Here is a 12,358-nt window from a genome sequence, read left to right as displayed (position 1 = left end):
ACCAAAATTTTTGTGCAAGTTATTTTTAAATATTTAAGATTTTTTTTTAAAAAATACTATATTACAGCAAGATAAAGGTCATTAATTATATTTTGTTTTAGTAAAAATATTTTAAAATTATGTTTAATTTATCTCATTTGTATTTATTCATTTATTGTATTTATGTTGTGATTAACAAAATCATTGATTTACCCCAGAAAATATTAAGCTCTTGAAAAGTAAGCAACATTGCCTTGATAGGATTCTCTGTGTCAAAAACATTTTCTACCAAGAAGCAAATGAGAATGTTAGATGAAGCTTCTCCTGCATTTATGGAAAACAAATATGTCTACCTTTAAATAGTGTTTGAATCAGGAGTTTGAAGAGTATCACATCAGATTGTTTTGGAGATCTTTTAAAAATTGTGGTCCATATTTCTAAGTCCAACCTACCAGAATAAAGAAACTTTGGTCACTAGTTTGGGAAAGAAGGTAGGCCTACAGATCAAAGTAATTAAGGTTTAACCTTTGAAAGGCTGCCATCTTGTGGCAACAAGGGGTAATTTTTAGTAGTTGTTTAATGGCTCTGGCATAATTTTGGCTTCTACAAAATGTGTACATACCTCTTTTGAGAAAAACAAGACCATCTCATAATTCTCACCTAGTTTTGAATGGAATAGCCTTTCAAGAAAGGAAATGATTGGATTGTTTACCTGATGACAAAACCCACAAGGGTTTTGAAGGGAGGAAGGGCTCCAGAATGCTTCCTCACTCTAGTAAACTGGATGTTAGAAACTTGATCATAGCAAAATTACTTTATATGAATGATTATTTTGCTATTTTAGAGCTAACAAATTATTTACTATTTTATTCATGCCAGTACTTATGAACATGCAGTTTGATAGTTACCTGTTGAATTTCAGGAGAACTGAAGGTAATAGTTTTGTTTCTTTTCTGCATTAGAAAACTAGGTGATCCAGTAAATTAGTTTGCAGAGAGTTCAAGGACTCAGTCTGTATAGTGGAGGCTAGAACTCTGTCATAGAAGGTTTTTTTTTTTTTTTTGTAGTTGCTCTTTAGGCACAGAGAAATTCTTGGGCAAATTCAAAATTCCTGCATTTCAGTCTTAAACCTTGGTTCACTGTGGATGTAGTAGGTAAGCCTGGGCTAAGAGTAGCTTCTCCCGTTAGATCCTGGGGAGAGTTGCTATTGTTAGGATATGGATTGGCCTTTATTTTTGTTTTGGAGATGAACTCTGTATGGCTCCAGGATAACCTTTCTTAAAGCAAAGAGATTCCACGGAGTAAGCTTCAAAATGAAAACAATAAAAGGAACCTTCGTATCCCTTAAGAAAAAGGAAAATTGGAAAATGATTTTTGATAAAATTACTGTCCCTGATTGCCATAATTAATGTGGTCACAAGTGAAGCCGAGACAGCATGTCTTCCCCTGTCAGCTGCTGAGGAGAGCCCGATTGACTTCAGAGCCTTTCAACTGCAGACAAGTTCATCCTGAGCGTTTTTATGTCTGCAACTTGTTTCATCACATGTTGGTTTTCTTAATCCGACTGTGATTATTTTTAGGTACAGCGTTTGTTCTTTTTTTTTTTTCAATCTTACTGGGTGACTGAAAAGTCTTAAACAATGTTACTTTGGAGGAGGAATAAAGAGTAAGAGACCTGTGACTTATAATTATGGCTCCTTGGACAAGTGGGTCAGTTTCACTGATATATCAAAATGTGTCATCAGTGAACAAAATATACTAAGTACTTTTGTTTAAGAAACCAAATTTAAAGCTATTTCATATCTACAGGGAGGGAGGGAGGGAGGGAGGGAGAGAGAGAGAGAGAGAGAAACCATTTACAAGTTAGGTTTTTGTTTTGATCAGCAAACATTTTAAGAGATACCTGCGACTTCTGGTGTTAGTATGTCTTGATACTAGTCATCTGTAGAAAGAACTCAGGAGCCCAAGTTAATAAGAAATACTTTAATGTCAAAGAATTGGCTATATGTATTCATTTTATGCAAATAGGGTTTCAAGGACACTTACATAATTCTGGGTTTATTCTCTTCCCTTAGCCAGTTTGTATTCAGGGAATACAAATTTAATACTTTAGATGAAATGAAATATAATTTGGAAAATAATCATAAATAACCAATTCAGATTTTTGGATTACTTTATCTGTAGCATCTATTAACATGCAAGCGTACTTAATGTGGGTGCTACACTGATATTTGTAAGATGTAAAAGCCTAGAGCATACCTTCTGCTGATGCTTTTTCTCTGTCCAGCAAAGTACTAGAAGAAGTAGTTAATAAGCTAAAGTCTCTCTGTGAAATTCTATTTCTGAATAATAGATCTGATAGTAGATTTGACTATTTTTGTTTTTAAAGACTAAAGCTCTTCAAGCTGGCATTTCTTTACCTGATATCTTCAGTCGCCCTGTGACTTTTAAAATAGGGAAGGTACCCAAGTGAGAGATGTGTGTGTCTCTAGGTAAATGTCACACTGAATTGGGTCTCATTTTTGAGACCCAGGAATGAGAGGGACAGAGTAGAAGACTGCGAACCTAGCAGTTCTTTCCAAAGGTGCACACTCCCGTATTTCTAAATACAGCGTAGGACCGCTAGAATGGAAAGGTCAGAAACCATCCGGAAAGAACAGACACAAAAACATCATGTGTACCTAGCATAAATCTAATTACTACTTTGTAGTGATGGCAGAGTTCACACCCTAACCATGATTTTCAGATCCAGGGATCCTCCGGTTCTGTTAAATTACCACTACAGCAGCCAGTCCAAGAAGCAGAATCAGAAAACTTCATAAATATTGAGTGCCATACAAGTATTCGGTGGTGACCAGTTCTTTTATTACCTTTCCTCTGGGAAGAACAGTTTGAGTTCATCTGAATATCAAGCAACACTGATATATTGCTCATAAGTCTCAAAGTGACATACTGTAGTCTTAACTGAATATATTGAGTTTAATTGTATAAACCAGTTGCTTGTACTAGCTAGATGTAATTATCTGAAATATTTATTATTGATTTTTATAAGTACTTGTAAATGAGGTGCTTTAAATCTAGAAGAATCTTTAGAACATTTTTCCTGAAATTTTATTTGTGTGTGTGTTTTGTTTGTTTGTTTGTTTGTTTTAGGTACTGGGGATTGAGCCCAGGGCCTTGTACATGCTAAATGAATACTCTACTACTGATCTACAACCCCTGTCCTTATTTCTGTGATTCTTGTAGCACAATCTCTTTTTTAAAAAGGAAAATAAGTCCCAGTCCCTCTCTAAATTATCAGTTTGTGACTGTTATTTGAGTTAGGCTTATCTAAATTTTAGAGTGATAATTTTTCATTTTCTACACAGATAACACAACAGTTATTTTCATAGAGTATACCTCTATGAACTAATCATTATTGGCTTGATAGAAATTTTCTCAAACCTTTTAAAACTTAGAAATGTAGCTTATATAATAGTCACATATACATACACCTGACGTGAACAAGTCAGTGGCATCTTCACCAGCCTTCCACTAATGTTGCTGATGCATTTGGTGCCACTAAAAGTCATAGTGTGAAGAACAGGACCCACAGTCTAGACTGCAAGTTTTAATTAAACTTCCTCAGCCATAACCTGATAAGAATCAGGTCCCATCTAGAAGTTACCAGACTCTAGGCCTGTATTTTGTGAGCCAGTGTTAGTGTTTACTGCCAGCCTTTTGTAGCAGTGCCGTTTGCAGCTTGACTGTATGTGACATTTGGTAACCACTGTTTATGCCTAAAAGCAGTTCAGATTTTATAGACCTATTCATGATTATTTGGATAAGCAGGGTAGGTAAATTTCAATTATATTTAAAGTGCAATTAGGAGATTCTAGAGTACAACATTCTCTCCAGGAAAAAAAGTTAATGATTTGTAGAATGTTCTAGAATGAAAAAAATTGAACATAGGATTTTTTAACAAGGTTTATACAGTAATATTTTTAAAGGTTTGCTACTTTGTGTTAATTTAAATCTTCAAGGAGAAATAGACGCACCCTAGGAAAGGAGACTTGCATTGTTAATTTTTGTTTCTTTGTTTGCTAATCTGAACATGCATTTTTTTCAGTCAGAAGTCTTTTAAGTAAGTTTTGTTACCAGATAAAGCCCATTTTCCTAGATGAATAACATTTTCCTAGAATGAAAGAGACGTAGACTCATTGTTCGACAAAGAAATAAATGGTAAATGGTGCCTTCTCAAATTACTGGTATACTAAAAGTAAAATTTGTTCAAACTCAGTTTTCTCTTTTCTAACTTCTCATTGTTCTTTGGTCTGTCTGCAGTGGTCAGGTTCTTTGCATCTGCTTTTCAAGTCCTTTGGCAGAGCCTCACAGCACCACCTCTAGAAGCTGCTCCCTGAATATATTTTCTGTTTCATTTATTTCACCTTCTAAAGCCACCTGGGTAAATTTTTGGCTGCTTTCTTGTGCTTTAAATTTGAACACAATTAAAAGTAATCTTTATGTTTTAAAAGTCTGTAAAAGAAAGAAATATAGCAGTAAGGACAAACTCGTCGGAGTCTGGGTCTCTGTGGGGCTGCTGCGGCTGCACAGTTACCAGTCATACCCCTGAGTCGTTTTCTCTTGTACAAATGCGAATAAATAATAACCTACCTCACAGATGTGTGTGAGACACTGTTTGGAAGCCCAGAAGGGCTTATATTCCCACATTTGCTGTCAATCTTTTCCTTTTTTTACTAGATATCTTTGATACTGATCGGATGAGTGTTTTGATTTCTAGGTAAGTTTTATGTGATAAGAACATAGTGCTAAGAATGTTTAAGATCACAGTTCCACAAATCATGGTGTTCTTATTGTGAGAGATATTTAACATTTCTTGGAAATCTGAAATATTAAAATATGAAGCTTGTCTTTTGTTCCAATAAATATTGTTATTCAGAACCTCTTTAGATGCTGGCTGAAGCTGCCTTAATGTATCAAAATACAGCTTTCTGTCAAGACTGTTCACAGACATCCATGGTTTACTCTGTTTAGAGTGGATATTCTGAAGTTGTTCTAGAACTATGACCTTGAAGGATAGTATTTTGATACTGTTTGGGGAGAAATGACTATGTTTTTGTCATGTTTCCTTAAATATTATATGGTGGTTTTTGAGTGCAACAAATAAAACTGAAAGTTGGCAGCTATTAGGTTATGTCCGTGATAATCGTAACACAGTGTATTATTGAATAGTAACTACTCAATTTATTTTTGAAGAACACCATGCGTTCATTCTTAGTCTGCAAGTAAACCTCATGATGTATTAACAGTAATTCATTGGGGCACTAGACTCCATCTCTATGTAGAAACGTTTTTAAATTGTTGAAATTCAGACTACTTTTTACATTTGGTTTCAGGAGGAAAAAAAACAAAACAAAAAAACCAGACCTCCAGAGATTTTGTTTAAATAACCACGGTTTCAAATTTCAGTTTTGTCTGTTATGTATTTTTGTGGGTTAGACGATTGGTGGGGAGGATTTCTCTCACGGTAACTGTGTAGAGACGATGTCTTCTCAAGTGTCGGAGTATTCATAGTGGCAGGTTGTCTAACGAGCGTGGATACTGTACGGAGCTCATTGGCAGCCAACACAAGCGCAGAGCCGCCATTCTGATTGCTTATATGCTCTTTGCACAAAATCAAATTAAAGCCTGGTTAATTTGAAAGCCGTTTTTGTTTCTGTTCCATCACTAAACTGTTACTCTGTATGTCAAATAGTGGCTCCTGAGAAAGCTGCTTTACAGAGAGATTGCTTGTGACTCCCCAGAGATCTTCCGCCATTGCTGTTCTCTTCTGTCTTTGTTACTGTTCACTGTAGATTCTGACTTTAGCCACCTGTGATTTTCCTTTTTATTTTTGTTAATAACAAATTACCACAAATTGAAGCACTTAGCACAGACTTTTTAAAAAATGTTTTTACTATACCATGGGTTTAACTGATTTTTTTTCAAGTGACTAAAATTATTATTCTTCTCCTGCTTTTTTGGGGGGGGGACACGGGGTCTTATGTAATCCAGGCTGCCCTCAGACTCACTATGAAATCAAGGGTGGCCTTAACCTCCATCCTTCTGCTTCTGACTCCCAGGTGTTGGGACTGCAGGCGTGCACCACCACACCAGTTTTATGCCATACTGGGAGTTGAACCTAGAGTTTCATGGGTGCAAAGCAAGAACTCTACCACTTTAACTATGTTCTCCGCCCCTCTTTTTGCATTTTAAATACAAGTGTTTTGTTGACATATTGTACATAGTAATGAGTTTTATGGATTTTGTTTTCACATAATTATGTCTGCTTTGGTCACATTTACTCTCCTGTCCCCTCCTCCTTCCTCTTCCAATTGTTCTCACTTACTCCTCCAGACAGTCTTGCTTCTACTTTCAAGTTCACGCACACACACACACACACACACACACACACACACACACACACTTCTATATATCTATATGAAGTCTATAATTTTCACATGAGAAGATACATGGTATTTGTCTGAGTGTGATTTATTTTGCTTTATATGATTATGTCTAGTATCCACTTTCCTGAAAATAACAATTTTATTCTTTTTTTTAATAGGCTCATTTTCCTTTGTGTTTGCGGGAGTGTGGGGGTGGGTTGGGTGTGTACGTGTGCATGCGTGCAGGTACCTGTGAAGGTCTGAAGAGGGTGCCAGGTCCTCTAGAGCCAGAGTTACAGGTAGTTGTGAGCCACCTGACGTGGGTGCTAGGAACTGAACTTGAGTCCTTTGGAAGCAGCGAGTGCTCTTATCCACTGAGCCATCTTTCCAACCCCAATAATTTTGTTCTTTATGATTGGACAAAATTCCACTTTGTATATAATACCACATTTTCTTTATTTTCACCTTTTGAACGACACGTAAACTAATTGCATAGTTTCGCTATTGTGAATAGCGCTGTAGCAGTAAACAGATGTGTAGGCACCTCAGTGAGGTGTTAGAACCCTTTAGGTATGTATTCAAGACTCACGGAGTTGGGTCATACGGTCACCCCTTACCATCTCAGACTTTAGAAGACGTGGTCTCAGAGCACTCTTGTTTAGTATGACGTTGTCTGTAGGTTTGTCATACATGATCTTTGTTACTTTTAGGGATTTTTCAGCTATTCCTAAACTCCCCAGGACTTTTATCATGAAAGCACGTTGGATTTTGGTAGGTGCTTTTCTTCATCTATTTAAATGACCATTCTGCCCTTAAGATTATCTCAGTGAATGTCTATATAATTAGAATGGCTATTGTAAAGCAACAGAGCTTTGCTTAGGGTGATGGGCATGGGCCAAAGCCTTGGGGTACCTGCACTGACCTCTGGGGTGGTGGTATAGTCCAGGGTACACGGGCTTGGTTATGGGATGATGGGAGGGACCAGAGCCTTAGGGCTAATTTTCAAGTTTCATAGCTATAAGTTTCCCACTGTAGAACTACTTTCATTATATACCACAAGTTCTGACATGTTTTTTTTTCATTATGATTTGATTCTAGAAAGTTCAATCTCTCTTGATTTCTTCAATTGTTCAGTGGTGTGTTATTCTATCTTCATGGATTTAAATATTCTGTCATTTTCCTTGCTATTGATTTCTAGTTTTAGTCATTGTATTTAGATAGAATACAAGAAATTATTTCATTTTTCTTGGATTTGAAAAGACTTGCTTTGTGTGCTAAAATACAGTCTGTTGTAGAGAACATTCCATGGGCTGTGAGACTGTTTAGTCTTTAGATAGAATATTCTGCCTATGTCTGTTAAGTCCATCCGATTTATGATGTCATTTAACTCTGATGTTTGTTTGTTACTTGGATGACTGTCTCTTGGTGAGATCAGGGTGTTGAAGCAACCTACCATTATTATATGGAAGTCTGTCTGCTTTTATATCCAGTAGGATTTGGTTTATGTAATTAGATGCAACAATGTTTGATGGATGTATGTTTAGAATTGTATCATCAAAATTGAATATTCCCACGGTCAGTATAAACTGACCTTATCTTTTATGACTGATTTTAGTTCTGAGTCTAACTTGTCAGACATTAGTATGACTGTACCTGTCTGTTTCCTGTCCTGTTTGCTTGGAATGCCTCACTAAAGCTCTGGTTGTCTTTGCCAGTAAAGGTACAGTTCTGGAAGGCAACCAGATGGGTTATATTCTTTAAGCCGGTCTGCTGTGTCTTTTGGCTGAACATTAAGGTCATTAACATTCAAGAAACATTACTCAAAGGTACTGATGAATTCATGTCATTTTGTTTTTGTAATGTTTGGTACTTTTACAATCTTCATTGATTTATCTACTATTCTGGTGCAGCTATTCTTCCCTGTGACCTCATGGACGTTTTTCTCTCTCTTCAGTGTGTAGAATTCCTTCAGGTATCTTTGGTGGTGCTGGCTTACAGGTCAGGAACTCCTCTGTTTGGTATATTTTTTATTGGAAAGTTTTTCTTTCTCCTTCAATTATGAAGGATAGCATTCCTGTGTACAGTAATCTGGGTTTGGCAGTTAATGTCTTTTAGAGCTTGAAGTATATTTTCCACCCCTTCTTGGCTTTTAGAGTCTCTGTTGAGAAATCTCTTACCCTGATAGGTTTGCCTTTACATGACTTCATACATTCCCCTTGCAGCTTTCAGTAGTCTTTGATTTGTATATTTTGTGGTTTTACGTAATACGATATGGGCAGGTTCTTTTCTGGTTTTATCTGTTTGATGTTCCAAATGCCTCCTGTATCTAGATGGTCAACTATTTCCCTAGATTTGGGGATTTTTTATATGATATTATTGTAAATACATTCTGTGCCCTTAGCTTGTACATGTCCTCCACTTCCTACAGACCCATGATTTATTAACTTGATATTTAATAGTGTCCCGTGGATCGCTCATGATCTCATGCTTTATTCATACGTTCTTGTTTTATTGGCATCGTTGTCTGAATGGTCTAATCCATCTACCTTTCTTCAAGCTCAGATAGGCTGTCTTCTGCTTCATTCCATTGATAAGGCCTTTCACTGACATTTTAATTTGGTTTAGCGTTTCGTTTCCAAAGTTTCAATTTGATTTTTTTTTTCAGTATTTTTAGCTTTTGGTGATTCCCTCTTTCTTATCCTTGACTTCCTTATTTTATTGAGCTGCTTATTTGAATTCTCTTTGATTTCACTCAGGATTTTGTGTCCTATTAGAACAGGTCTTGGCCTAAAGAGCAGGCAAGGGCTGTAGTAGCCTCTCATTGGGTAGAGATGGAGTACTGGGGTTCCACACAGTTCTAGTCTAGTCCAGGCAGAGGTAAATCTTCAAGTGCTAGGGATCAGCATCAAGCTCATCTCTTGAAAAAGGATCTCATGCCCTGATTGTACTCAGTCACTTCTACGTCTAGTCAGTCAGCAAGACATGATGTCTCTTCTGTGTATTTTCAGAACTATTGCTGTCCTCAATTTTAAGGTCTTGGGCCCTTTTGCTTATTGCTAAAGTCTTTTCTCTGTGACCCATGCCTATGAATGCCTTGCTCCCAGACTAAGCCTTGAGTAGGTCCCCACTCTTAGAGGAAGTACAAGCAGCTCCTGCCTTTTCCCATTAGGCTAACTGCAGCCCATTTGCCTTGAGTTTTTCATAATCACCAGTGAGAGCCTGGGTTTCCCACGCTGGGCCATTCTTTCAATACCAAGCTTTAGTGCCACCGTCTCTGTAGCACTTTGCTGACTCGCTTAGCCATTCCATTTATAACTTACGTATCTCATTTTATTTGATTTTATTTTTATTATTTTAAGGCAGGCATCACCACACCTGGCATTGTTTTATTTTTTTAGTATATTTTTTCTTTCTTAAAAAAGTTATTTTTATGTGTGTGAGTGATTTGCATACATGTATTATCTTAGTTTGTTTCTCCATTGCTGTGACAAAACACTCTGACCACTACCAACTTGGGGAAGAAAGGGTTTATTCAGCTTACATCTCCCAGGTCACAGTTCATCAGGGAGCCCAAGGTAGGAACTCAGGGCAGGAACCTGGAAGCAGGAGCTGGAGCACAAGCCCTGGAGGAACGCTGCTTACTGGCTTGCTTCCCTGGCCCCTGCTCAGCCTGCTTTCTTATGGAACACAGGCCCACCTGCCCAGGGGTGGCACCACCCACAGTGGGCTGGGCCCTCCCACATCACTCAGCAATCAAGAAAATTCCCCACAGACATGGCCACAGGCCAGTCCAATGGAGGCAATTCCCCAATTGAGGCTCCCTCAACCCAGGTGTGTCAAGTTGACACTAAAGCTATCCAGCACATGTATGTAAGTGTTCCCTTGTCCTGCAGTGTTCACGGAAGTCAGAAGAGGGTGTTGGATCTCCTGAGACTGAAGTTACTGATGGTTGTTAGCTGCCATGTGGGTGCTGGGACTTGAACCCAGGTCTTCTGCAAGAGCAGCCAGTGCTGTTAACTGCCAAGCCATCTCTCCATTCCTAACATGTATTTTAATTTTGCTCTTTGTAATAAACTACCCATTTTCCTCTTTAAGGTTTGAGCTCTATTTTAGAATGAAATCTGCCTTTTTTGGCAAGTGCCCTTTGGAACATACAAAAGATAAAAGAATATAAAAGCTCAAAAAGTAGTTTCTAGCTGGGCATGGTGGGTCTCTGCAAGTTCCAGGCCAGCTGGGACTACAGGGAGACCCTGTCTCAAAAAGACCAAAAAAAAAAAGGCTTCTAAGTGTAAAGAATAAGGCCATGGCACGGATAAAGCTTCCATTGTGTCCTTGAAAGCACAGTCACCCGAAGCAGGCATTTGATGTGTTTGTGTGCATATATGCCATGGCAGTGCAGGTGGCCACAGAGGCCAAAAGAGGGTTGCTGGATCCCCCCTGTAGCCATAGTTACAGGTGGTTGTGAGCTACGTGACTTGGGTGCTGGGAACTGAACTCGGTCTTCTAGAAGAGCAGGAAATACTCTTAACCACTGGCTATTTCTTTAGCTCCAAACCACTGAAATTCTACACATGGCTTCAACCGTTCCAATTTATTTATCATTAACATACAGTACATATGAGGTAAAACCAGAATGTTATTTACAACTCTGCTTTTCCCTTTCAATTTATTATTTTGTAAATGAAAATACATATAAATTCTCTTTAAATAGATTTTGGACATAGAGAAACAATTTTCCTTATTTTAGACAATAGGATGTTTAAAAGTGATACAACATACATATTTTTCAAATTTTTGTTAAATGAGCACGTTATTTCTAAATTCAACCAGTTTTTTTTTGTTGTTGTTGTTGTTGTTTTTATATTTTTGAGACAGGGTCTCCCTGTAGTCCCAGCTGGCCTGGAACTCACTATGTAGCCCAGGCTAGCCTGGAACTCACAGAGATCTGCCTGCCTCTGCCTGCTGAGTCCTTGGATTAAAGATGTGCGCCACCACGCCTGGTGCTTCTAGATTCAACCAGTATTTTTGAAATTGTTTTTGTGAAAACTGAAGGGAAAGCAGGTCAGATAGCATTTGTCAGCTTTCATTTGGGTAAAACCAAAACAACCATAATTATTTTAAGGCTGCACCTTAAATTTGAGTAAAGTAACATGGTTACATTATTTACTATTTAGAATTCATATGGAATGTAAATGTAAATGTGCACCTAGAAATTACAAGTGCTGTGTACTAATATTAGAAATGCGTTAACCATCTGCACAACTGACTGGATGCCAGAAGGCACGGTTTCTAACTTGGGACATGGCTCATTAGACAAGTACTCAAATATGAACATACTATTTCACACTCTCTTACACCAGCAGTAAAACAGACATTGAATGACACACTTTTAGGAGTAAATCCATCATCTACATGGTGGACTCTTCTGAGTTTCCAACAGAACTTTCCACAGCCCATGGCATTTTGACCCGGAAACTGAAGGCACTGAAGCTGGACTCGTCCTGGGACACACTGTGACCCGCACAGACCTTCCTAGTGTGACCAACCTTGATGTCTGGAACACAGAGGAAGGCATAAAACCTTTTGAAATAGATGCTAATAGAACAGTCAGGAGATTTCTGACGAATTTTAAAACTCCCAGTGTTTTATGCTCTTCTAAAATGTTTATAGGTGTGCTCTGCATATTGGTTTGGTAGCTATACTCTGGAAGCATAAGATAAAACCTCTGCCAGTGTCACTCTAGACAGTGATGCACATCTTGTTTGCAGTTACTGTTTCTGAATTTCAGTAAATTCAGTAGTTCCTTAATACGTATTATACCATACTAAGTACTTAGAACTCATAGTTCAAAATATAAAATCAAATAACTTACTTGAAATGTAGATGTTCAATGAGCACATATCCATCTATAGAAACAAAACTCACCATTACTAGTCTAAAATTTCTAGAGA

General features: G+C 37.7%; 1 protein-coding gene across 1 annotated transcript in view; it reads right to left on the bottom strand.

Annotated features, from left to right (window-relative positions):
• Window positions 1–11,340: 11,340 nt before the first annotated feature.
• The window catches only part of Fyb2 (FYN binding protein 2), a 118,955-nt gene continuing 117,937 nt past the window's right edge, over window positions 11,341–12,358 (bottom strand). Inside the window, exons 18-19 of the mRNA XM_029563464.1 lie at window positions 12,280–12,313; window positions 11,341–11,961 (exon numbers count right to left, since the gene is read on the bottom strand). Coding sequence (XP_029419324.1) covers window positions 11,940–11,961; window positions 12,280–12,313 — 56 coding nt within the window. The 3' untranslated portion in view covers window positions 11,341–11,939. The remainder of the gene's footprint in view (window positions 11,962–12,279; window positions 12,314–12,358) is intronic.

Source organism: Nannospalax galili, unplaced genomic scaffold (assembly GCF_000622305.1).
Source record: "Nannospalax galili isolate Female #2095 unplaced genomic scaffold, S.galili_v1.0 scaffold356, whole genome shotgun sequence".
Lineage (NCBI taxonomy): Eukaryota > Metazoa > Chordata > Mammalia > Rodentia > Spalacidae > Nannospalax > Nannospalax galili.
Note: the sequence above shows the minus strand (reverse complement) of the source record. Positions and strands in the feature narration are given on the sequence as shown.